This window comes from Sinocyclocheilus rhinocerous, unplaced genomic scaffold (genome assembly GCF_001515625.1).
Source record: "Sinocyclocheilus rhinocerous isolate Xijiao unplaced genomic scaffold, SAMN03320098_v1.1 scaffold1013, whole genome shotgun sequence".
Lineage (NCBI taxonomy): Eukaryota > Metazoa > Chordata > Actinopteri > Cypriniformes > Cyprinidae > Sinocyclocheilus > Sinocyclocheilus rhinocerous.
The window spans coordinates 234862-262740 of record NW_015642049.1 but is presented as its reverse complement, the minus strand read 5'-3'; the positions used below and the strand labels follow the sequence as shown (position 1 = coordinate 262740).

Sequence of the window (27879 nt, the reverse complement as noted above, 5' to 3'; positions counted from 1 at the left end):
GCCTCAGGCTTGCACAGTATCGTCAACTCAATCAGAATCTTCGGTAATCCTCGGCAAACTTCGCCACGGCTCATTCGGTTCTTGTTGAATCCTCTGCAAACTTCGACAGTTGGTTGAACCGGCTCAATCGGTTCTTTTCGAGTTGGACGTGGTACTTCGGGCTGTGCGTTCTGCGTCATCAACCCGGAACTAAAGTTCGATTCAGTTCGATTTGTGAACCGGCTCGACCGGTTACTTCCTGAGAACCGGCTCAAAAGAACGATTCGTTCAAGAACCTAACATCACTATCATATATTAGACATATTCATATATTTAATTTATTCGTAATCATTCTTCTGCTGTACTTCAAAGTGTCTGAAGTAATTCCACCTGTTTAGATTCAGACTGTCTGTTTTTTAACGGCTTTTCAAGTTTGTCACCTTCCAGATTAAACTCTTTGTGTTAACTTCTTTCCCTGCCGAAAGAACAGCTTAAACAAGCCTAAGCTTAGCTAGTCTCCCAGGTCAGTCAGGTTGGTGTAGTTTGCTGCTTTTAGAGAAATTTTGGAGACCAGCAAACTAGCCTAGGCTTTTTCTCCTTCCAGCTGGGATGGTGGTACACATGATTTAAACATCTGATAGCTTTCCTAAGTAACTAGGCTGCCCTTATTTGACTATCATTCTCAAACTTGGGTCTCTATGCTATTTAAATGAAAACGGTTTTTGTAACACATATACTGTTTTGTTAGACTGAGATGCAAATGCTTTGCTTAGGGCCACAAAAAAGCGTTACAATACCAAAATTGAATTTAGGCATAAGTTAATGTTTAATATTTGCATTAGCAAAGAGGCAACAAAAGATTTTCCATTACAATGAGTCTTTTCCTGTTTATTGACTTTTCCATTAGACAGGTGGTGTGCCTCTTATGCAGTAAATGATTAATACCAATGGAAATTACACATTAGACAGTATACAGAAGTCTCCAAGTGTCTTTTGTAATTAATACTCAGTATAAATGATTAACCTCACAAAAAAACTTGTATCTTAGTTGAAATATATTAAAATTTATTGTAGTGCTTAAGCCACTTAAGTGTAAAGCAGCTTTTTGTCAGTGCTTGAAGGTTTCCCCTTGAGGTGCATTAAGGAAAGATTACATTGGAAGTTTACCATGCAGCTTTAATAGAAAATCCTGTGTAAAAAAGACAGATTTGCAAACTTAATTTTCCCATTTTGTCCATTTTTTCTGTTCAAAAATTATACGTTTAAAGTTATTAATTCTGCTTTATAACATAGGCCTATGGAAATTTCAAATAAATCAATTTGCATTTGCAAAACAATACACTTAAATAAAGTAAAATCTAAAAACTCTAAAAGGATGATTCTGACTAGTGTTTTTGCATCACACCACTACTAGCATTCATACAGTTTAGCATGAGATGAAGTCTGTTTTGTAGAACAGGGATGTATTTGTGCCCATCCTAAAACAGGCCCTTTTCTTTCTTCAGGCTCAGCTGCTTCCAGGATGGCAGAGCATAGAAATCTACCCGAGAAATCCCCATGATCAGGTTAAAGTCGTTGTTTGAGAGATAGTCCTGCATAGATGATAGAGGTGTGTGTTAGCCTAGTTTTATCAATCGATAAATGTCACAAAAACATGTTCAGGTAACATTTGACCCCAAAAAGGAAATGAATGTGTGCTATTAAGATTTTTTAAATTGTGATATTACTATGTATGTAAGATTACACAAATATAAATGATATAAATATATATATTTTAGCCAGTATAAATAAATTCTCTCTCTCTCTCTCTCTCCTCAGAGAGTTCTTTGCCATGAGGTGCCATGTTGAACTTCCAGTGACCAGTATGAGAGAGTGAGAGCGATAACACCAAATTGAACACACCTGCTCCCCATTCACACCTGAGACCTTGTAACACTGAGTCACATGACACCGGGGAGAGAAAATGGCTAATTTGGCCCAATTTGGACATTTTCACTTAGGGGTTTACTCACTTTTGTGGCCAGCGGTTTAGATATTAATGGCTGTGTGTTGAGTTATTTTGAGGGGACAGCAAATTTACACTGTTATACAAGCTGTACACTCACTACTTTACATTGTAGCAAAGTGTGATTTCTTCAGTGTTGTCACATGAAAAGATATAATAAAATATTTACAAAAATGTGAGCGGTGTACTCACTTCTGTGAGATACTGTATATATATATATAGGTTTTGTGATTCTCCAAAAAGAAAATATTATATTTATAGTGTTTATTTAGTAATTTAGTTTGAAATAAAATGTTACAAATTTAATTGTTTTGAGGAATGTTTCATGGCATTTTAGCATTGTGTATGTTAGATTTGTGTAAGAAAGATGTCTGTAGATCAAAAGTTTACCTCTTTTCTTGTGGGGTCGACTCCATCAGGCAGGTCTTCTGTCTGCATGTTCACCAGCTTCTCTGGTGGGAAGGATTGCGTGACAGGACGGGGTAAGTTACCCCCTTGAGTTGAGCTACTTGAGTTGGTTTGGTTTGAGGTTGGCTGGGTGAGATCCTGTGTACAAGATGTTAAGCCATTTTCACTTTCACTTGTTATTGTACATTTATGCATTTAGAAGGTGCTTTTTGCCAAAAAACGTAAAGAGCATTCAATTTATACTTTACATTTTCTCAGTTCATTCATTCCCTAAGTAACTGAACCCATGACCTTGACATTGCTAGTGAAATGCTACCATTTGAAGAATGAATAACCTACCACAGTAATTTTGATGAGATCAGTTGCATCTCCAAGCTCTGCTTTAAGCTGGTCGTAGGATTTCCCACCCTAAAAGAGAATTTAAAAAATATTCATAGCCTGTGACGTAAGCTTGTGAAGTAAGTTGTCATGCTGAAAGAAGGTAAACCCATGTCATTAACTTACACTCCACTTTTGTGGATCCCAGGCGTGGAACCAGCCTGTAAAAGTGGGTGGCTCAAACCCTTGCTTTACCACTAGGATAGGCGTATCCAGGTCACGCCCTGCAGGATGGGACTTCAGATATTCCTGTGCTGTAACCACTGCTTCATGCTTCTCCTTGTCATTGGCACCTTTGCCGATCCACAGGTGCACCTGACAGAACATATTTGTGCTGTGATTTCTAGTGGTCCAGAAAGAATATGAACAACTGTGATGAGAGAAAACCACCCCGACATTCACCTGATCCCAGATGTCCAGCAACATCACGTCATCCTCATCCAGGTCATCTTGGTTAAAGTTTGTAATCTCTGTCGCTATAAAGCGACCCGTCTGGTTGGAGCACTCAAACAACCGGGGTGTGATACTGGAGTTCTCATCCTGAAGTCTGAGAATAGAAGAAATGTATAGGCTATAGTATAGTCCTAAAACTTGTGAACTGTCTATGTAGACAGGATTGCAAATATCCTTTGCAAAGAAAGCAGTGCCAAAATGCATCCCCCAATGCAAAACCCTATTGAAATCAATTGTCTATATCACTCTCCTGTGTTCTTCAGTTGAGGAGCGCTATAGAGTGCAACAGTGACCGCCCACTTTTTCCGTGGTGTTGATTCCAGAAGCATTTTTTTCCATTCACTTTTCCCATAGGTATTTTTTTTTAAAAGTCTTTAAAAATAGATAGTTCACCCAAAAATGAACATTGTTCCAAAAATTGTTCCAAACCTGTAAGAGTTTATTTTTATCTCCTTTTGTCTTGGATGAACTATCCCTTTAAAGCACTATAAGCCATGAACCAAACCAACAAGATATGAGGTAAATTACAACATCACAACCTTTTATTTTAAGCAAAAAGTGCTTGTTTAAGCAAAGTACTTGTAAAAAGTACAGACAAAAAGACAAAGGAACAAGATGGTTAACAGTTTTAATGATATATTGAAACGAAGGAGAAATATACAATTAATTATTTGAAGTTGTTTATGTATATTATATTATTATTAATAATTATATATTATATTATCAATTAACAACCTCAGAGCTCACAGGTCTTAGGTTTATAAGTTATCGTTAAAAATTTCCTTATGGAGAAAATTAATTGAATTTTTACTTCCAGAACATGACTGTTGCGCTATATTTGTATGATTCATTATTTACAGTATTTACATCATTTCAAAATATTTATGAGGTACTATTTGAGTTAGGATGCGCCCTTAGAATATAGCTGCCCTATGTAGACAACAAGGCAGCTCAACAGGTTTTTCTTTTAGAATGGTTTTTTTTTTTACTGTACAATGTGCAAGTTTTACTGTACCTTTTGCTGCTGGCATACTGAGACTTTCCACCAAGGTTTACCCAGAAGTCAGCTGGTTCCTGACCCTCTGCAATAACATGCTTCTCCCTCTTGGAGATGATGTCAGCCAGCGTTTTGGCCATCTCTCTCTCATCTCCACTGCAGCCCTGCACAGTAATATTTAATGCAAGTATTTAGAACAGACAGGTAAGAAATATGCAGAAACATCATCTGAAATATGCCAGATATTGTCAGCATTTGAAATACCAACCTTGCCATACCACAGGTAGCAGCTCTTATCTGTGCTGAGCACAAACACATCGTTGGAGTTCAGAGAAGATGAGCGCGGAGGCACCTCAGTGGCACGTGTGTTGAACTCATTCGTTCCATGAATGTGAAACAGTCTTACTGATGGCTGAGAATGGGAGGAGCCTTCTCTGGAACTTCCTTCCTGTTATTCAATCACATGCAGTCACAAAAACAAAGAAGATGGATGTATGCACTACAAGGCTTAAAGGTAAAGTGTGTCACTTCCGCACTACTAGCGGCACCGTACAGAATTGTTTCCAAAACACTCCTACTGCCTCTTATCTTACAGTCCCACCTAAATTGTTTTCAAGGCGCCACACATTTCACGCTTTTCTTGCCAGGCTATGAGTAGCTAACTTTAATTGTCCTTGCAAATTAAACTTGGATAGATGAAGGTATGTTTATAGCAAAACAATCTTTTAGCTTGTTACTGAAGCAGTACCCTCAAAAGTACACCTTTGTATCTTAACTACCCTTAAAATGTGCATATTAGTATTTTAAGGTACTAATATGCACCCTCCTAATAAGCTCCCTTTATGAAGTGACTGGGGACAAAGTTGTACCTTTGAAGGTACTGCCCCAGTGGCAAGCTGTTGCACTTTTTTCTGGTAGTTTTTTTTTTTTTAAACAGGAAGTGTTTTCGGTTTCCGTTGTTATAACAGAAGACATGGCCAAATGATGCTTATAGAGAAAGGAACAGGCTGACAAACTTACCTCATAAATAACCATTTTGCCCTTGAAAATGGCCATTAGGTGCATAGGCTCCTTTCCCATGGGAACACGGACCTGCACCGGTTCCCCGTTGTACTTCTGGTCCAGGATCACAGCCTGATATGCAGAGGCTGTCAGCTCTGCTGTTCTTGCATGGCGGCCCTAAAATTCCATCAGTATTCAGAATTGAACTGAGAGTGCCTTTTAAATTGCAGTTACTTTGAATTGAATTTAAACTGTAGGATGCAGAGTTCCAAATTGAATGTAAGAAAGTGGAATTAAAAATGAATTGAAATTCAAAGAAATTCATATTGTATAATTGTAATTTTTAACTATAAAAGCAATGTGAAGACTGCAGTAATGGCTGCTGAAAATTCAGCTTTGAAATCAGAAATTAATTGCATTTTAAAATATATTAAAATAGAAAACCATATTTTTAAACCAGTTTTTACTGTATTTTTTTTACTGTATTATTGATCAAATAAATGCAGCCTTGGTGAGCAAGACATCTTTCAAAAACATTAAAAGAATCTATATATTTGTATAGGATTAAATTACAATGTACAATGATTAAATGATGACGGAAGAGACACTTACTTGCCACATGTACAGAATGTAGTGTAGTTTGCGGTTGACTTCATATTTGTAGAGAATGAGGTAACAGTCCCCACCGTAGAAGTGGCCGAGCCACTTCCTCTCCACAGGGACAAGCTCATTGTCCTCTATCCTCCATACCTGAGGGATGAACACACTCATGTAATGAGGTCTTTTTCACTGAAATGAATGAAAGGCAATTGTCATTTCATCAAAGGTCATTTCACTGACCTCAGCTTCGCCCGACCCATCATCCACCATTTTCTGCTGTGCAGCCAAGTCAGGTCTGGCATGCATTGAGGTGGCGTCAAACTTAACTTGCTCAACCTTGGCTACAGAAAGCAGAAATTATAACATAGTAGAGTCAGAATCATGGGTTTCTAAGGGGGCATTTATACAGAATGCATTCTTGTGTTTTGTCTATGCTGTTTTTTTTTATTGTTGCCCTGTGTACAGAGCAACGGATGTCAGTTTTTTTTATTTGAATTTCACCACAGCCGTTTTTAACACAAGAACACATCCTGTATGAACGCTGCCTTATTATTATTATAGATGATCTTTTGCATTGTATTTCAGCAGCGTTGGGAAGATGCCAACTAAAATAACGACGCAACTAACATTTTTCAGTAGTGTGAGAAGATTAACAAAAATGTTTTTGTTTTTTAGATTTTCTGTTCTAATATTAAAGTATTAGTCATTTGTGTTTGTCTTTTTTATTTATTTTTTAGTTTTAGTGTTATTTTAGTAATGTTGCTTTGGCAACAAGCTGAAATAAAGTGATTTTGTCATTATTATTATTAATTTAAAATTATTATTTATTATTTTTATTATTATTTTATGTTATTTTAATTAAGCTTTATTTTAATTTGAGTTTATTTCAAGTAACAAAAATGTTTATTTAACTATAACTACTTTTCGCAAAAAAATAAAAAATACATAGCAGTATTGTGTATGCAGTGTAAGAGATCAGTAATCAAATGCTTTCTTTTTCTTCTTGTCCTCTCTCATATATTGCACTCAAAAGACTGAATGACTGACTAATCTAGTGAACCATTTTGTTCGGAAGGTTCATGTAAAGGAAATGATTCAAGAAGTGATTCACTGATTCGAATCCTTGCATGGCATTTTTAGGCTGCCACTGCCACTGTTCATGACTGTGTTTTCAATTATATGAATTTGGATGTATTCTCTTTTTTTCCATCTCCCGGACTCTTGTTTTTATAAGTGCTTTCTTTACATTAGTAAACCATGTTCACCTATTTTTCCTGGACTGTGAGTGGAGCCCAATCCAGCTGTCTGTCCCTTGTCTGTCCACTTCTGAAAGAGTTGCTTGAACACTGATGATTCTGCTCCTTCGCTTACTGTCTCTACATAGGTGGATGCAGGATATCCTTTTGCCTTTATGTAGGCCTAGAACAATAAAGCATGAAGTGAGATGATGAAGTGTTTCTTTAGCAAGAATTTGATATGTGATTACATTTACATTTGGTGCAATATACTATGCTGAGTTTAGAAATATTGGGCATTATTCAGTGATAATTGTATACAAATGTATGCTTATGTTGCAGAAATAGCTCTGATGCTATTTTTTGGAAATCTAGAATCTATGCCAGATCATTTTTGCCCTCCGAAATAGTAACTTAAAGACTTGACTTTTAAGGCCTTGCATGATCAATTATTTGATAATGAGTTGTGATTTCATTCACACGGGTTTTACTCACAAATACTTGCAAATACGCAGTTGGTGAATGAGGCCCCTTGTGAAAAGCACACTTTGATGAGAGCTTCATTGGTGTAAGACTCACCTCTGCTTTCTTCAGAGATTCTGCTCTCTCAGTTTTTGATGCCTTTTTGCCCTTCCAGATAAAGATCTTTATTCCGCCTTGATCCAGCAGATAGCAGTCCTGTCACAGGAATCAGATGTCAATTGACATATTTTCCGCTTTTAAAGTGGCTGTTTTAGTTTCCCTTCTTTTATTCAGCTAAGTAATGTTTGTGCAGAAGTAGTGAGTTCTTTTATAGACACTGTCTTTTTGTTTTTGAGAGTGTTTATAATTTTCAAGACAAGATTTTGATTTATTTTAAATGTATGTTCTTGGTCTTGGTGCACAATTCATTGACAGTTCATGGATGCATGTTATAAATTTTTTTCATTAACTTTAATCAAAATATATCTGAAACAACTTTCTTTTATAGTTAAAGTCACAAAGTTCTCTTTCTTGTCAGCCTATTTCCTCCAACTATTCAGCTCCATACTTTAATTTAGCTTTCACTTTTCACAATCCAATCAATTTCCTATTTAATTCATTTCTCTCATCGAACTTCCTTTTTGAAGTTATGTTCAACTACAGAAGCAGTTTGCCAACAGCATTTCATGAAGTCTTTGACTTTTTTTTTATACAATATTCTGTCATATTTGCATCACAACTGCATAACCAGATCAAATTGTGTCGTGAGCACGACTGTGTTCCTTATAGTTCTGTCTTATCTTAACAGGCATCCACTATGTAGTCGCACATTATGCTGATGCTGACTTCCCCTTATCATCTGCTAACTATTTTATGAGCCTAACTATACCTCCTTCGCTTGCTGGCTCTAGATAGGGGGATGCGGGATATCCTTTTGCCTTTATGTAGGCCTAGAACAATAAAGCATGAAGTGAGATGATGAAGTGTTTCTTTAGCAAGAATTTGATATGTGATTACATTTACATTTGGTGCAATATACTATGCTGAGTTTAGAAATATTGGGCATTATTCAGTGATAATTGTATACAAATGTATGCTTATGTTGCAGAAATAGCTCTGATGCTATTTTTTGGAAATCTAGAATCTATGCCAGATCATTTTTGCCCTCCGAAATAGTAACTTAAAGACTTGACTTTTAAGGCCTTGCATGATCAATTATTTGATAATGAGTTGTGATTTCATTCACACGGGTTTTACTCACAAATACTTGCAAATACGCAGTTGGTGAATGAGGCCCCTTGTGAAAAGCACACTTTGATGAGAGCTTCATTGGTGTAAGACTCACCTCTGCTTTCTTCAGAGATTCTGCTCTCTCAGTTTTTGATGCCTTTTTGCCCTTCCAGATAAAGATCTTTATTCCGCCTTGATCCAGCAGATAGCAGTCCTGTCACAGGAATCAGATGTCAATTGACATATTTTCCGCTTTTAAAGTGGCTGTTTTAGTTTCCCTTCTTTTATTCAGCTAAGTAATGTTTGTGCAGAAGTAGTGAGTTCTTTTATAGACACTGTCTTTTTGTTTTTGAGAGTGTTTATAATTTTCAAGACAAGATTTTGATTTATTTTAAATGTATGTTCTTGGTCTTGGTGCACAATTCATTGACAGTTCATGGATGCATGTTATCAATTTTTTTCATTAACTTTAATCAAAATATATCTGAAACAACTTTCTTTTATAGTTAAAGTCACAAAGTTCTCTTTCTTGTCAGCCTATTTCCTCCAACTATTCAGCTCCATACTTTAATTTAGCTTTCACTTTTCACAATCCAATCAATTTCCTATTTAATTCATTTCTCTCATCGAACTTCCTTTTTGAAGTTATGTTCAACTACAGAAGCAGTTTGCCAACAGCATTTCATGAAGTCTTTGACTTTTTTTTTATACAATATTCTGTCATATTTGCATCACAACTGCATAACCAGATCAAATTGTGTCGTGAGCACGACTGTGTTCCTTATAGTTCTGTCTTATCTTAACAGGCATCCACTATGTAGTCGCACATTATGCTGATGCTGACTTCCCCTTATCATCTGCTAACTATTTTATGAGCCTAACTATACATCACGTGTCCCTCCCAGCTGTGAAATGCACTCAATGAAATGTACCTGTGACATAGGTGTAAGTGTGACATTTGACACTATATATATCATTGGGAACCTATGCTATCATCATGGCCTTTACACATAATTTGCTGTATGCTGCGGTGTTTAGTTTGGGTCAGCGGTCAGGGTTATTCATACCTCAGTTTTAAGTAGGTCTTGTGTGAGAGGTTTCACTGCCACTTCCTGCACTACAAGGTTACCCTGTGCATCTGAAATACTTTTCACACAAGATACTTGTTTTAGCTGGAGCACATAATTTTCAACACATGCTTTAATTTGTAGTTAAAACTATTACTCACTGAAAGAGTTTAATGGCAGTCTTGAGTTTCTCATCCACGATATTATCTGGGATGGCATCTCTGATGTGCTTTTTCTCCCCCAGTTCCTGAATCATCAATTTCATTGCTTCCTCTGAAGATTTCTCATCATCTGCTTCCACTACAGTCACTTGTGCTCGACCACCCCTCTCTCGATCACGAATGTCCTTTGCTAGGTTCATTCCCTATGAAAACAAAAGCTTGTAGTAAACTTACTGTGCAGACGTGGTAATATACACCCTTACCATCAAGAATGTGTTTATGTCTCTGAAAAGGGGTATTTTTGCATTTCAAATCAATTCTAATGGCTTACCCTTAACCTCTCCATTCGGTTACTCTTGGGTCCATTCCACTGAATGATCAGGCTCCCCAGGTCCAGCAGGAACACATCACCTTGATTAAAGCTGTTCCAGCTCATTTCCACCTGTGCACAGAGGGATTGAACCTCATTATTTACACTTTTTGTGGGAACATCAGCTTACAAATAGCTCCATATCCATATTAATCTGGGAAAAGACATATATCCCCAGTTTCACAGACAAGGCTTAAGCCTGGTCTCAGACTAAAATGCTTGTCTGGGCTGTTTTAACTGAAAGAAACTTGCAATGATATATCTTAAAATATGTCAGTGTTATTGATTTGTCTCAAGATGCTCATCAGTAATGTTTTTTTTTTTCTAAGGTATTTTTATAAAAGATACTTAAATGTCCTAATTGAACTGTGGCCTAATCCTGGCTTAACCTAAGCCCTGTCTGTGAAACCAGGCCATAGTCTTTAAAGATAAGACCATAGTTCACCCAAAAATTTAAATTCTGCCATCATTTACTCACCAAACCTGTACTCAACCTGTATGACTTTCTTTCTTCTGTTGAACATGGAATACGATATTTTGAAGAATGTGGATAACCAAACCGCTAAAGATTCCCATTGACTTTCATAGTAATTTTTTCCATGCTATGGAAGTCAGTGGGAACCAGCAACTGTTTGGCTGTCCACATTCTTCAAAATATCTTATTTTGTATTAAGCAGAAGAAATACATTCATACAGGTTTGGAACAACTTGAGGCTGAGTAAATGATGACTGAATTTACATTTTTGGGTGAACTATCCCTTTTATGCTTTAACTAACATCAAGTAACAATGAGCAGTTCATTTGTTTTAGTATTTATGTATCATTGTTAATGTGAATAAAAATACAACTACTCATTGTTAGCTCATATTAGCTAAGGTCCATTAAATAATATTAACAGATAAAACATTTTATTTTAATAATATATTATTAAATGTTACAATTAATATAAACTAACAATGAAAAAAACTTATAAAGCCTTTATTAATCTTAGTTAATGTCCACTAACGTAGTTAACTAATGTTAATAAATGGAACCTTATGTGTTACTTCTTTATAATATAAAATGATTTATGCAGTCATAATCACATCAGGCATTCAAAAACGTATATAATAGCAATTCATTATGTGCATGCATATTATATTAGTATTTATACAGATATTATTTTTAAATCATTTAGATATTATTAAAATTATAACTTTTTTGCTTATGGTATTCCTTTCTTTGTCAACTTGAAATGTGATTTAGATGTTTAAATAGCAAATAAATGCATGCATGCTTGCGGAGTAGCTTAAAATCTGTTTCAAATTAATATGGACTGGTGATTTTTAATCAGTCTTAATGTGGGAAGTTGGTTTTTGTGTTGTTGACACAGGAATAAAGGAATAGTAAAATGTCACAGGGGTTTTTACACCTCTGGACTTGTTGGAGTGGGTTTTAATTACTTTATTGTGGCTGGGGCTATTCTTACCTCTCCTGCGACCACATGCTTATTTCCCTTCACATGCAGCAGTCTGCGAATGTTGTACGTATTTGTCTCCACTTGTTTCATCCCAGATGCGACTCCACCTTTTTTGTATCTGGAATAAAAAGATTAACATTGTTATCAATTGTAACTCATGTTTACTCACTCAAAATGTAACACTTCTGGTAAAATGAAATGAAGAAGTCTGTCTTTGTAAACTTCCACATTTTTTACTCTTTGTGACTAAGAGAAGCATTATAAAGTCATATGCTTCTCACAGAATCTTAAAATAAAGAGGCTCAGTGGTGCGATTAATGCGGAAATTACGATTAAAGGAAAATATGTGCATTGTAAACACCCCTTGAAAATGTAGTTTATTCATAACATCAACTAAGAAAGGACTCCTGTCAACGTCAGGGTCATATTTTATCCCAAAAAGCAAAATATAAAAAATAAATTTTTTTTTTTTGGGAGGCATTTTGACAATTAGACAATTTTTCGTTACTGTATACATTATACATTCTCGTTACTGTAATGTAACATACATACTATTTAAATCGTAAACCTTTTAATGTATGCAGATTTAAACATAAAATGCTAATATCTTTAGTAATATGTTTTTATGCAAAATTTTGTTTAGTTTTATTTATTTATTAGCAAAGAATCCTAATGGTCCTAAAATATATGTGATAACATATGTGACCTTTACATGTTCTGGTTCATTTGGTTCATAGATTCATTCAAGGTAACCCTAAACATCAGTCAGGAGATGGCTTACATCAGGGATCCTCAAATCTGGCCCATGAGATCCACTTTCCTCCAGAGTTTCGCTCTAACCCTAATCAAACACACCTGAGTTTGCTAATCAATGTCTTCAGGATCATTAGAAAATAACAGGTAGGTGAGTTTGGTCAGGGTTGGAGCTAAACTCTGCAGCGCATTGGCCCTCCAGGGCAAGATTTGAGGAACCCTGGCTTACATGATGCCCTGTTTGAAGTATCCTTGGAAGGTGGCGCTCTCATGGCCCTGGGTTTCACGATGCTGCACAGCAACGCCCCCTAGGTGTTCATCCATCTGCGTGGTGTATATCGCTGCTGCTCCCTGCTCATCCTGGGAGGCGGCCTTGCCCAGCCAATAATGGAGGTCGTAGGTGTAGTTGTTGCTGGTCTTGTGAGTCTGAAAATGAAATGTTTTTCTTTAGCGGTTAGATTTTGTCAGCTTAAATGCACTTGAGTCGATTAGGGCACTAAGTGCTGATACTTACGTAGAGTATTACATAGCTGTCTCCTTCAAAAAACTGTCCATATGTTTTTGGTGGACAAGGCACGAGCTCCATGTTCTGACCAGTAATTTAAAAAGAAGACTGATTAGTGATTTGCTAAAGATGTCAGTGTCTCAGATGTTGAATGCACTGATTTGAAGTAAGTAGTATCATTCCTACTTACCTCCACTCTCCACATCTGAAGTCCTGGTGTGGTTTTATCAAGGACTTTGGGAACATCGGTCTTGACATCCTGTGGCATGGTGCCAGCTTACGTCTCAGAAAATACCTGGAAGAAAGAAAGGGGGAGGGTTGGATAGAAATGACTTGAGTTCAGTGATCCAGATTGTTTTCTTAGAATTACAAAGCACACATGTCCTGTGTATGAACTACTCAAAAATGTATTTGTGCATTTAATTTTACTTTCCAGTACACAACCACAAGCAAACAAATATTTTTATTGCTGTTTACGGACCCCGTTTTCTTCAAATCTACACTTTATCCTTCATCTGACCTCACCGTATAACAAAGAAAAATAGTAAAAGTTAAAGTTCCCAATAAAAAGAAAACAGTCATTATTTGCTCACCTTCATGTCATCCTAAACCTATAGGCAGTTATTTTTCTCTATACATGGCGTATTTGATATCGCAGTACATAAACATAGAATTAAATAGAAGATTTCTGGTTAATCATGACTTTTTTAAACTAATAATGAAATCTGTTCATCCCATGAAGCTATAATATGGCTTCTGAAGACTTGTGTTTTTGTTGTTTTTGGACTTTGAAAGCCATGGTCACTAAACTGTGCAGCATGAAACTGTGTGAACTGTTCCTTTAATATTGTTTAATGATTTCTTTCCTGATTGGCTTCTTTAGTGTTGTTTAAGTGCAAAAGAGGGTGCAGCCTAAATAAGAGTCAGTGCACTTCAGTTCATGCATTAGTAAACCCAGACACTAAAGCTAAAGTTTGAACGCTTATGGAAGAAAGAGAGTCAGCCGCCCCTGGGAAAGGAAGTAAAAGCCTCATGTCAAATATCCGTTGCAAATCTGTAGTAAAAATACTACGCCTCCATATCCAGAGCAGTTATCATTAAGTGTGTCTGAGATGTCAGGGCGTGATCAAGCCCCACAATCCTTCACTTTATCTACTGCACTGAGCACATAGTTCAAGCTGCAAATAAATGTTTGCTTAACCAGTATGTCTGTCTTATTTTCCATATAATCATCCTTAAAACATGACTAATTTACTTGAAAAGGAAAATCATGTAATGTTCCATTTCAGAGAATATGTTTTTTATTTATAAAGTTTCTTTTGATTATTCTCTTTAGTCCCTTTTAGACTTCCCTGAAAGGGACTTTTCTTTCTTTCTTTCTTTTTCTAAATTGTTTAGCTAGATTTATGCATTTAATCTACAAGGAAAAAAGCTAAGTTCAAGATTTAGTCTAGTTATCTAAAAAGGTGCTTAATTGTTATGAAAATAATATCAACATGTAAACATCTTCCTAAAAATAAGCTTCATTTTCTTTATGCAAGATATTTGTTTGTTTTTAATCACTGATTCAAGATATAATATCTGAAAACAAGCCTAAATATCGTATGCAAGTTTAGTTCTCAAATTATTAGATCTTGTTTAATGGATGTTTAGATATTTAACTGAAAAACAAATATAAAACATTTAATATTTTTGCACTGAACTGGCTATTGATTAGATAAATTTAATCAGTACAGATTTAATTAAATAATTTAACCATAACTTTTATTGCATTACTGATCCACTTTTATAATTATTTATTATATGAATATTCTCTAAATTTGCTCAGGTAACAAACTATTATGTTCTAAAGGAAGTTGTACATGGTTTATGATAGTCAGGGGACTATCAAAATTTGATTATATTGCGTTGGCTTTGTCTTTGTTGTGTGCAAACCACCCATCTGTTTAAATATGCTGCAAACTATGTGGCTAGTGAAGAATAGTGTCTCTGTTTCAAAACCATGGCTTCTCACGTTGAAGTACCAACCACATCCTTTCTATCCTCACGTCCACATCCCGGTTACACTGATTTAAGAAACTTGCCATTGCTTGGTTACTATCATCCATTTGTGGTGTTGTTTTTAACAAATTAAGCAGGAAGCTTCCATCAATCACGTGGGGCCATCGCACCTGACAATAGCTCTTACATGGTATTATGGTAATTTAATGACATTTTTCAGTCAGTGTGACATGCATTCATCCTCACATTGTGGTTTATTTTATGTATTTTTATTAATTGTATTTATCCTTTATTTAACCAGGAAGTTATCATAATCTCTTCTTCCAGGGAGACCTGGCCAAGACGGCAGCACACAAAGTTAAAAAAAAAATTAAATCTTCTCACATCAAATTAATTTCACTAAAGTCAATTTATTTATAAGTAGCCAAGCAAAATGTCAGATCATGAACAGCGAGCTGGTCATTATCGACAAATAATGCTCACACATACAGTATACACACCCTATATATATATATATATATATCTACATACGCCCTAGAGGATCATTTTCTGTTTGCATATCCCAAATTTATGAGCTCCCTTATCAACATCTTTTTATGTTTGCCTGGTACCTTGCAGCATAGATGTTGATATGGTGTGATAATACGGATGACTCGATCTCTCTTGTTTGATTGGATGGTTGGGTTTTATTAGGTGGTTGTATTACTGTCTCTAGTGCGAGCAGATTGCGCTGACCCTTAAGTCACCAATCACAAACCCTCAGCCCTGTGCAAAGGTTCATATTTCCTAACTAAATCCTAGAAGTTACGTTGTTAGTGCAATAATGCCTTAACGCTTCACTCTGCTGTTACAGTTACAATGACATATCACAAATTATCTGCCCTCCAGAATTACTAGATGCCGTGTGTCAGAGCAAACAGGAAAGTGTGCAGAGTTTTTATTTAACCACCCTGTGTTTGATCAGGCCTGACAGTGCTGTGTACAGTGCATGTCTCATCTCCACCTCCTTCCCTATAACCTTGATTAATATTCTTCCTGTAAACTGTCCATCATAACCAATCCAACCTTCTTTTTCAGACCAAAGCATATAATGTACAATGCCGTATAGAAAAAATAGCATGTTGTCAAGTCATTCAAACATAAAGCCACTATATAAAATGGATGTTTTTAGTCACCATTGAGATTCATTCAAAATGAATAACAGCAAGCCAGCTTAAACACCAAACAGATTTAGTTATTTTGTTAATTAATAATAGTGATTCATGCTAAATATTTAGGCATAACCACTGAACAATGTTCAAATAAAAAGCACTGCTATATTATGTACTAAATTTACAACTGGGTTTTCCTTTTTTCTTTTACAGTTTACTTGGCTAATGAATCACTTTAACGAGCATCTTCAATGTTAAAGGTCTTTTTCTGCAATGGAAAGAGCGAGAGTAAGAGGAGCTCACCTGCCACCGGTGGAATCGAGAAGGAAGCAGCCAGGTAAAGGTTCTGCTGGTTCACAGACAGTGGTGGAGCAACACTGTGCAACACTCTTTCGCTCTCTCTACTTTACAACCCTTGCACTTTTATCTCTCTCTGTGTTCATTCACTCAGGGCCATATATGGCAAGAGCAGGTGATATGCATACAGGTGTGTCATATCTGTGGTTACAGGCATAAGTTGTTCATCTCGCCCCCCTCCCCAGTAGATGTCTCTGAGCAATAAAGCGAAACAAATATGTTTGTTTACCTCTCCACCCCCAGCCCATCTGGTGCCATGCATACTTGTCCTTTGCATTTTACTATAATGTGTTCAAATGACTGTATACTATACACTGACCACTATAGATACCTCCTTCTGACCACTTAATTTCTTTTCCATTTTTTCATCCCAGAAAAAAATATTTCTCCAACCAAAATAACCCTGATTTGAAGCTTAAATTCAAGTGCAAAAATACGCTCTAATCTGGAAGGGAATGTATTACTGGTTAACTCTTACATACCAGTCAAAAGTCTGGACACACTTGACTGATTTTATATTTCTCATCATTTTAACACCTTTTTGACTTACATTTAGTTTTGTAGGCAAATATAAATTACCTGTATATAAATTTCTGTACAAAATGAAACATTCATTTTAAATGGATGTTTTGGAGCAGATAATGAAGGAATAGCAGCAAGCATACATGTGAAGTTCATGAAAAAGCAAACCAGCATGGTTGGTAGAGAATCTAGACAAAGTGTAGTAACTTAGACTTGTAAGATACATTAAAAGACTGTATAGACTGCAATTATGGCTGCATAATTCCATTTGTGTTTTTATAGTTTTTTATATTTTTTACTTTAATAATAATATATGAAAAATCTTAATATAAAATAATGAGTAGGTGCGTCCAAACTTTCGACTGGTAGTGTATCTTACTACAAGTCCAAAGTCCATGCATAATTACCGGATAAACCAGGTATGCCATGACAAGTGGATAAAAGGTTTAAAGGGTCATATGATGTTGCTAAAAATAACTCATTGGTAAAACTCAAATAATTCATTGGTGTAATGAAATGGGTTTATGCTGTTTAAGGTTCAAAAAACATTATTTTCCACATACTGTACATTATTGTTTCTCCTCTATGCCCCGCCTTTCTGAAACGAGTCGATTTTTACAAAGCTCATCGGTCTGAAAAGATGTAGTTTCGCTTTCACAATGAAGCACACAGCGTCACACACGGTGCGCTAGAGTGAGCGGAGGCCGGCTTGAGTGAGTGGAGGCCGGCGGGCTTGAGAACGGCGCAGCCGGCGGATTCAACAAAGGAGCGTCCGGCGGGCTTGCAGCAACCACATGTGACGACCCCGCTATGCACGAACAGCTTGTAACACTCCAAAGAGAAAGGAACATTTGAAATTGCATCATATGACCCCTTTAAATATAAATAGGTGCAGGTTATGTCGAATGTTTTCTGTTGTGAGCTAGTTAAAGCCTCCCTTGGTGGACCTCAGCATATTCCCTCTATGCATTCATATAGTCCATAGCATCAATGCAGACCATCTTTTCTGAGGCACCATTGAGCTGGTCGGATCTTTTGAAAGTTAAATAGACCATCAAAAGTGGGTTGGTGATTATTAGTGAGATGTACAGTAGCTCACTGTTAGCCTACTACAGTCACCCCTGTTTGTTGTGCTCTATTTGACCCCTTGCAACCCTGATTAGGATTTTGGTGGAAACCATGATGCCGTTTTGTCAGGATTCTTGTAACATTGACACATTTTAAATGATGTTGCTGTCACTTTTGATCGATTTAATTCATCCTCACTGAAAAAAAAGTATTAATTTATTTAATACTTAATTAAATTAATTTCTTTAAAACAAATCTCACTGAACATATTAGTGGATGTTTTTTTACAACTTTTTTTTAACCCATAAGAGCCCGGACCAATTTCTCCTTATAGGAAAATTATGGGGCATATAAAACAGACCAAATGGACCACTTATAACATGTTTCTGCAGTTGTTTTTGATTTTTTCTCTTCAATGTTTTTCTCTTCAGAGTTAGTTCTTGTATGCAATGCAGTGCAACAAGCACCTGTCATGTGTTATCTCTTCACTGCACAACGGACTAAGTTACTGCAATGCAATATACATGTTATGTGTTATCTCTTCAATGCATAACAGATGAGTTAGTTCATTCATCGCATCACCACATCAGTTATGCGTTATCGCATCTAAAAAAATACAAAAAAGATAAAATAACCTTAAAATAGGACCAACATATGATATAAACATCTTGTTTTAGTAACAGGTATGCAAAATAGTTTCAAAATACATTTAATTATCATTGTAATTAATTTGACATTATTTTTATGTTTACATTTGTTCAAATATGCTTTGATATGAGCAGCAGTAAATATATAACACTAAAATAATTGAATCAGCTAAATTAATTAAGCAGCTCATTAACATTTTTCTTAATGTGACAAATACGTCACATCAAAATTCCACCTACTGTTTTAAGGTTAACAGCCCGATGTGACATATATGTCACCACAATATTTTCGTAACTTGTTTTATATCAATTTGTTCAAGAAATGTATTAAAATCAGGTTAAGTGTAATCTAGGATATGTTATTAAAACATTAGAATTGTTGCATGGGTTGAAACATACCTTTAGTAACAAAAACAAGCGAACTCCGGTCTGACGCATGCGGGTTCTTGCGTTATTTCCTTATCACTTCTCGCGTGTTTTGTTGTGAAACGTAGTTTGCGGACCAGACAGAGCTGTCTGCGATTCTTCCTATTGTGAAGTCATGCAATGTGAAACCCCCCGTCGCCAATCCATCGTGCAATGTGAACACAGCAGCAACTGAATGCTACCCCAGATAGTCACGCAGTGTGTAAACAACGGCGATCCGACGAGTTTAAAAATCGTGCAGTGTGAACTCGGCATTATTCTCACTACAAAAAAGATAAAATAACCTTAAAATAGGACCAACATATGATATAAACATCTTGTTTTAGTTACAGGTATGCAAAATAGTTTCAAAATACATTTCATTATCAATGTAATTAATTTGACATTATTTTTATGTTTACATTTGTTCAAATATGCTTTGATATGAGCAGCAGCAACTATATAACACTAAAATAATTGAATCAGCTAAATTAATTAAGCAGCTCATTAACATTTTTCTTAATGTGACAAATACGTCACATCAAAATTCCACCTACTGTTTTAAGGTTAACAGCCCGATGTGACATATATGTCACCACAATATTTTCGTAACTTGTTTTATATCAATTTGTTCAAGAAATGTATTAAAATCAGGTTAAGTGTAATCTAGGATATGTTATTAAAACATTAGAATTGTTGCATGGGTTGAAACATACCTTTAGTAACAAAAACAAGCGCTTTTAAAAATTGCTGACACTGCAACGTGCTAATTAGACAGGCCACCATTTTGGAAATGTTGCCATGGCAACACAAATTCACATATTGTCACATGACTGAACCTGTGTGTTCCTTACATGTCCCTTAGGGACTTCCTGAGTTGAAAGTGAGGGATAATGCTTTAAAAAGACCTTTTCAGATAATCACCAGTGTTTGTGACACCTGCGTCACCGCGGGTTCTTATGGGTTAATTTTTTTTTTGATGCTCACAACTGCCTATAATATCCAACTATTCTGTGCAAGAAAGAATAAAAATGGTGTTAGAAGGACTATATGTCATTGTTTATTATGTATGATTCCATTTCTGCCAAAAAACTAAGCATTGTAGTCATTAAATCTGTTGGTTTTGTCCAAAAATTGTTTATTTTTTTATTTTTAGATCATGAGACATGACATTATGGGACCTTGGAAGCCAATCTGAAGCCATGGAATGCACCTTTAAAGAAAAACATACTCAAAATGTACTCAAGTACTCAAAAAGACTTTCACAATATAAAAATGTTACAATATCAAAAATATAAAATCCATGTATTCAATAATTTGCATTTATTTACCTAGCTTTTATTTCAACTTTCTAAATGATAGAAATCAAAATATTATCTTATTTATTATTTACAGTTTTAAAATGGCCTTGTGCCATCCGAGAACTAAATGCATAACCCAAATTCATAAAAGCACAAGGCAGTTCCTGAAAAGTACAATTGTAATTCCAACTTTATTTATATTTAAGACATTTACAGAGCCCTCAAACACCATGTTGGATGTTATGAAATAATCTTAATAATGTGGAAAGCCAATGAAGAATTTGTGAAATGCAGTACAGGGGCATTACATAGTGATCTCAGTTTTCAGGTATTTGCATCTGGACACATTGAAACATCCAATATCAGTGTATTGTACAGTATTACACAAAACATAAAAAAGCCTTTTGAATGTTAAACTGTTAAATACATTTAATGATGTTAACCATTTAAAATACAATAAAACAAATGAATAAATCTCAAATAATTTGCAAACATTCATGCCTCTCTAAAGTTGCTGAAGATCTCACTGGACATTAAGAAAAGTTAAAGCTATTTTATTTTACTGAATGATCATGCATCAGACCCAAAGATTCATTTATACACATCCACTCTGTACTTCACGCGTTCAGCACCAACAAGTTTTCTCACGAATCTCCAGAAAATGTTGGGTTTTGAACTGTGGTCGTAGCATTCTGGAATAACGGGTTGGTACCCTGTAGAAGGAGAAGAAAACATAATCTGCTTAATAAAAAGCATGAATACTGAACAGCTTTAGGAAGTTTGACTGAATATGAAGGGTAGGGGTTTTATGCATAAAGAAAACAGAACTTACAGATGTTTTTTCATGTTTTCTGTCTTTTTCAAATCTCTTCCATTCTCTAAGGTCACTTGCATACAGAACTGCCTTGACGATGAGGAGAATCAGGAGACCAATCAACGCCACAGCTACTAGAGATCCTCCTACGATGGCTGCTATGTTTGGCCCCTCAGGACATTCTAACACAAGAAACGTAAAGGTAGAAAGCTTTAACTTTTGCTGTGTCAAACATGATGCTTTTTGAAACTGGAACATTTTGGAAAATTCGGACATTATTTACTCACCCTCATGTTGTACATTTAATGAAAATCATCATAAAAAGTCCATATGACTACGTTTGAAGCTTGTTGTCACTATAAACTACTGTGTTATTGTATAGAAAAGACATATAAAGTCAATAAAGATTCTTCAGAAATTCTCCTTTTGTGTTCCACACAAAAAATAACAGCAGGGTTCAGAATGACATGAAGGGTGAACAACAATGACAGAACCCAAGAACCTAGTACATGTTTTAGTATTTGAGATAATGTGTCTGGGTCTACCTCTGTCTTTGAGGACATTGACAAAGTACTTGTCAAATCCAAGCTGTTCCGTCATTGTAAATGACATCCAGCAGCCCTCTTTATCTTTGACTCGACAGTCGCTCTTGATCAATTTTTCAACCATCGTATGTTGCAGATGTTTACAGGCTACAGAGCAGCTCTTCTCAAACGGACCAGTCCCAAACGCCAAACATTCAACACAACTCCTGCAGTAGGTCAAGAATATTTTAGTACATTTTAAATGCATATAAAAATATAAAATCTTTAATTTAACATATATCATTTTATTTTTTATATTACATTTATGTATATTATTTCTATATTACAATAAGTAACTAATATATTTGCATTAAATATAATGAATAAAAATATTTTTTTAGCTGAGAATATGTGAAATGCCTTGCAGAAATGTTTTTAATGGCTCATTGGAAAACTGTCCTTATGAACTGATTCACATGAGTTCTGTAGCTAAATTAGTAGTTGTAGTTAGTAATCCTCTGTTTGGACTTATGAAATTAATGAAAAACATGTATTTGGTTATATTAATAATAGTTAATAATGTAGCAGCTTTGTAGAGCTCAGGGTCACTTGTTCTGAGGTTTACTTACCCTGACTCTTGACACGGAAGTTGGCAAGCAGAACACGTTTTGCAGTAGGGCCCCTTGTATCTTCTCTCACATTCACACTGGTTACATACACATTTCCCACGGTTATGACAAACACTCCCTTCGATCTTGCAATCCTCATCAGATTTTGCACAGTGACAAACTGCGCCCTCGTAGCCTGGATCACACTCACATCTACCACATTTGCACTTGCCATGACCTGTAAAATGAAGCCACGTTGCACTTAAGAACGTATTTTAAAAAATATACTACAAAGCACATGTTAAATATGAGCTTTGCTACACAAATCACCTGCACACTGTTTATTGTCAAATTTTTCACAGTGCTCATCGTCGCATTCACAGAATTCGCCATAGAAATTGCCACCACCCTCTGTAATATGACACTGACACCGTCCGCACACACAATCTCCTTTGCCTTCGCATTCGGTCCCGTTGTCCTTCCGACACGGCGCTTTCAATGACGCCTCATCCTTTTGGCCTAGTTTGCATTCACAGCGCTGTCCTAAGTAACCCGTATCACACCTGTGGACATGGGGAAGTTGCTTATGTCACTACACATATATACATATACTCCTGCAATAGGTCAAGAATATTTGGTAACACTTTACTTGAAGGGGTGTGCATAAGACTGACACGACACCTTCATAATCATGACATGACACATGTCATGAATATGAAGGAGGTTTTATGCATGTTTATGACAACTGTCATTAAGTGTCATTCGCTCAGTTATGTAATTTTTTTATGCAAATATGACATTATTTGACCTAACCCTACCCCTACCCTTACCCCTAACCATAGCCCATAACAAAGACATCTCAAACAATGTCATCTTTGCCTTCAAAATTACATAACTGAGCGAATGACACTTAATGACAGTTGTCATAAACATGCATAAAACCTCCTTCATATTCATGACATGTGTCATGTCATGATTATGAAGGTGTCGTGTCAATCTTATGCACACCCCTTCAAGTAAAGTGTAACCGAATATTTTTATAATTTTTAAACACACACACACAGACACACACACACACAGACACACACACATAGACACACAGACACACACACACACGCGCACGCACACAGAAAACATCTCATTGAATATATATATTTTTATATTAAGATTTAGATTTTATATTATTCTATTGATAATCAATTTTTGATAAATAAATTTTTTGAATGAAAAATACTATTCCTTATTCTTAGTTATGTATTTTTAGGTATGACCCAGGCATGTTGTAAGAGTCACCCAGGGAATCTGGAATTTTAAGTCAGTAAAAAATGATGAAAAAGAAAGCAATTAAGAGTAAATTATATTTTTCTGTTACCTGCAGCCGCCGCAGACAACTTTACCGTTTCCCCCGCAGTGAGGATGAGGTTGATTGGTATCATCACATTGACAATTGCATCGAGTCTGAACGTTCACCTTCACTTTTTCACTAAAGCCCAATGGCCCGATGAGGAAGCTCTGACTGGTAATGCATCTCTCTACTCTTACTGTCACATGAAAAATCACCTGAAAGGATTATGGTAAGAGTAAGGTTATTTACACAGTGTAAAGTTGTATAATATTGCTAAAATGATAAACCAAGATTTGCATCTTCATTTGGACTAATCTTACTCACCTCCTTACCAATGTTCACATTATCACATTTCCCCTTGTCACTGGGTTTTTCTCCACCAATACAGTTTGATGTGTATTTCACAGATATGAAGTCTGGGAGGGCTTCATGAGCCATGATCACTTCAGAGGTCAAGTTCTGTTCAGACCCCATAGGACATTAATAAGGGTGTTAAACAGAAAAGCTCTCACATCGCAATGTTTTACTTTAAAAAGGTTTGTGCAAAGTGGAAGTTCCATGCACTCACGTTGTATGCATCCACAATTAGATTGACGACGTTGCCCGAGTCTTCAGAGAGCACTCCTACTGCAGATTTAGGGATCAGTTTGCTCAGCTCCTGTTAAGGAAACAAGTCAAGTACATCACAGTACTTCCACTATTAAGAATATTAATGTGAATTGTGTGTAAATAAAATCAAGCAAAATGTGAAGTGTTTTAAATAGACCAAATGTAACTACAAAGATAATGACTGTCAAACAGGTTTCCCAAACACTGCTAAAGTGCCACAGAGTCAGTTTACACTAGTTTACACTTCTCAGGGCACTCAATCTATGCTTTTCATTGCTCTTTTACAGATAATATACTTGCTTATTTTAGCATGTTTTACTTACTGTGTACACAGTTTCCATTTTTTTAGTGACTGCAAAAATTGGTTGAATGTTTTGCTCCTCCAGCTTGCGAGCTATTTGTCCAACAGAGGGGTAGTCCTGAAAACACAGATTGTATTATAGTTTTGATATGTTTACATAATATGATATCAAGGTACTAATAGCATCTAAAACATATACGCTTGTACAACTTTAGAGACATAAATGGTAACAAATTCCTTGGGGCTTCAAAATATTGAATTAGTGGAATTCAAAGGTTAATTTTTTTCCCTGCATTTGCAAATTACTTTTAGATTAATAAAACTTCCTAATTTATTATTATAAATTACATAATTTATTCATTTGACTGTGTACTGTATAATGCCTCTAAAACTTACTAATGCAAAACCTTAATGTCTAAGATGCTGTCAATATGTTGATATTTTATGTTTCAGTGTTTATCTAAATGTACAAAAATGTACAATTGAACTCGCCCCAGGCCAGTGTTCTTTTATTATCATTAATATACTATTATAGTTTAATAATGAACTATACTAATAACAAACTATTATAGTTTAATAATATAGTAATTATAATAAACTATTATAGTTTAATAATATAGTAATTCAATATTTTTAATTATATTTTATTGTTATATTTTCTGTTTTCATTTTAATTTTGTTGTGTTTTGTCATTTTTATTCTTTTTTTAATTTGTCTTTATTAAGTTTTAGTTAGTACTTTAAACAAAAAACGAGCAATGTTGCCTAGGCAACTTGCTGGAACAAAATACATTTTTTTTTTCAGTTTAATGTTTATTATATGTAAAGTATACTGAAAATTATTTTTCAGTACTTTTTTTTTTTTTTACTTTGTTAACGATAATAAGCCGGCCTTTGACTTTCTTGGTGTAGTTCAAATGTTTTTAAGATAAATATTATAAACATATGGTATTAATACTATTAAGATAAAGTATTACATCGTACCCATAGGCTGCTCTTGCTGTACTTTCTGTCGACCAGCTGACAGGTTTCTTTGTTTGGTTCCAGAATGGCAGCAAGTTTTCCATCCCCTGCCATGTGGAAGCCGTCATCAGTGGCCAACACCAGCAGTCGAGTGCTGTTTCCCCACCCGATCTCTTTCTGCATGGGTAACACATTTTGCTTTCAATTTATTTACATGATAAAGAACATCATGCATGAATCAGGCTTCATATAATATCTTGCCTGTTTCATGTAACCTGTTAATATGGCAGCCAAATACATTTCTGCCACTTATGCATGTAGTGTGAAGTCTCACCACACAGACCGCGGCTTGCATGATGGCATCCAGGCTTCCTTCTGGGGGGTCCAGGTTTCCAGATATATGCTGCTCGGCTACCATAGTTTTGAATTTGCTTCCATTGGTTGTCAGTGAAAGCACATGCTGAAAGCCAAATGCTGGCTGGCATGGTTCATTTTTATCTGAGCATGGCATTTGGAGCTTCGCTTCATTGGTGTCGGTGTATGGAAGAAGTGTTTTGTCGACAAACGAACCGAAGCCTGCATCAGGAAGGTTGGTTCATTAAGCCACAGCCTTAATCTTTCAACTCTGAAACATGTATAATATTATAATATATATATATTTATGTAAATATATTTAAATACTTTTACCTATCCTGGCATTGCCAGTGATCCTATTGAGTTCTTCGAGTAACTTATTTCCCAGATTTTTCACATTCTCCAAATCATCTTTCATGGAGTATGAGAGATCCATTAGGTAGTAGAGATCTACTGGATAGCCTTCTGCCCTTTTAAAATGTAGTTGAAAAGTGTAGGGCCTCCCTGAGAAAACAATACATTCAGTCACCTCTATTCTCTTCTGATAGTCAGGTTCAAACGTAAATTAAAAAGCAAAGTTGTTTTGGTTAAGCTATACAGTAGATTTGTAAGAATGTATGTAACACACCTGGTCTAAGATCCAGTTGTATTTCTTGTGGTTGGATCTGCACTGGATTTTTACCAGCAATCAGGGGCTTGTTTGAAATTCTGTTAAAATCGTTCTTGGGATTTATTATGCCAGTGGGTGAACATCCTCTTTCTTCAAGCAAAGCAACTGTGTCACAACGTGCTGCTTCCTGCTCCCCAGTCTTGGTGAAATTCTGTGGTTTAAATAGGACAGACAGCATTATACGAAGGAGATTTTTCTTTACTTGAAAAAGCTGTTGACTATTGAACAAACCGACATTGGATATTCCAATTTGACTTTGAAATGTTAGAAATCAAATAGTTGACAATGAATAGTAAAACTTGCAAGCTCCAGTTAGATTGTCTGGCTGCAATGACATTTTGAGGCTTTTTTGTTGTTGTTGCAATCAATAAAATTGCATTTAAAAGGTACTTCTTGATAATTCGAATGCTTGTGAACAAGTAGTGTTCACTGGAGTTTGAGGCACTTAGTAGCAAGTGAGATATTCATGAGCATAACTTTGTTTTTTTTATCTATGAAATTATCATCAGTTGTTACTAGTGAATTGTTGTGCCATATTTATAATATTTCTGTGCTAGTGTGGTATTTTCATAGTGTGGATGATTTAAATATAATTTAAATTCTTAGTCAGAATAAGCTAGAAAGTGGACCAGATTTTATGCTGCATGTCAAATTCTGGCAATGTGAGGGATTGAAATATTATATACTTCATATTATATTAGCATGGACTGAGTTCAGACAGTCAGATATTTTACTAAAGGCCAATTAAATGGTGTTTCACAGGTTCCCTGAAAATCTATTTCACCAATGTTAACAAAAGAGCCATTAAGCAGCGCTTACCAAGTCTTTACACCAGGCACAGCCGGGCCCAGACTTGATGCAGTCTCCACATGTGTTTACTGAAGCTTTTAAACATGGTTCCTGAGTGTAGACTGCAACAAAAAGTTTACACTTCAGTTATGCCTTGAAACAGCCTATTTTGTTTGCATGATTCAGCATCCTGGATATTTGCTCTGTTATTATTAATGTAGTTAAAATACATAAATACAAAATGCATTTATTTGTGAGACACATGCTTTGTTCCAAAACCTAGTGTGTGTGTGTGTGTGTGTATATATGTTTTAGTTAGAACCAGGTTTTGGAACAGAGCCAAAATTCTCCAAACAAGGACTAGCTGTGTCCAAATCCAAAAAAAAA

General features: G+C 35.6%; 2 protein-coding genes across 2 annotated transcripts in view; both read right to left on the bottom strand.

Moving 5' to 3' along the window:
- Window positions 1–897: 897 nt before the first annotated feature.
- On the bottom strand, window positions 898–16566 carry LOC107755365 (villin-1-like). The gene is made up of 20 exons (XM_016572143.1): window positions 16520–16566; window positions 13255–13359; window positions 13074–13148; window positions 12789–12985; window positions 11816–11924; window positions 10309–10419; window positions 9978–10180; window positions 9817–9895; window positions 8865–8963; window positions 7088–7241; window positions 6063–6163; window positions 5835–5972; window positions 5241–5399; window positions 4489–4668; window positions 4239–4384; window positions 3173–3317; window positions 2897–3085; window positions 2732–2800; window positions 2375–2530; window positions 898–1571 (listed from the first exon to the last, which is right to left on the bottom strand). The coding sequence occupies exons 2-20, from the start codon at window positions 13330–13332 to the stop codon at window positions 1458–1460; spliced, it is 2502 nt and encodes an 833-aa protein (XP_016427629.1). The 5' UTR covers window positions 13333–13359; window positions 16520–16566; the 3' UTR covers window positions 898–1457.
- A 3958-nt stretch (window positions 16567–20524) lies between these two features.
- The window catches only part of LOC107755371 (integrin beta-2-like), an 8861-nt gene continuing 1506 nt past the window's right edge, over window positions 20525–27879 (bottom strand). The window contains exons 3-16 of the mRNA XM_016572149.1: window positions 27523–27614; window positions 26662–26854; window positions 26367–26537; window positions 26014–26255; window positions 25701–25856; window positions 24740–24835; window positions 24376–24465; window positions 24132–24266; window positions 23835–24022; window positions 22793–23025; window positions 22484–22700; window positions 21876–22081; window positions 21349–21512; window positions 20525–21229 (exon numbers count right to left, since the gene is read on the bottom strand). Coding sequence (XP_016427635.1) covers window positions 21161–21229; window positions 21349–21512; window positions 21876–22081; window positions 22484–22700; window positions 22793–23025; window positions 23835–24022; window positions 24132–24266; window positions 24376–24465; window positions 24740–24835; window positions 25701–25856; window positions 26014–26255; window positions 26367–26537; window positions 26662–26854; window positions 27523–27614 — 2252 coding nt within the window. The 3' untranslated portion in view covers window positions 20525–21160. The remainder of the gene's footprint in view (window positions 21230–21348; window positions 21513–21875; window positions 22082–22483; window positions 22701–22792; window positions 23026–23834; window positions 24023–24131; window positions 24267–24375; window positions 24466–24739; window positions 24836–25700; window positions 25857–26013; window positions 26256–26366; window positions 26538–26661; window positions 26855–27522; window positions 27615–27879) is intronic.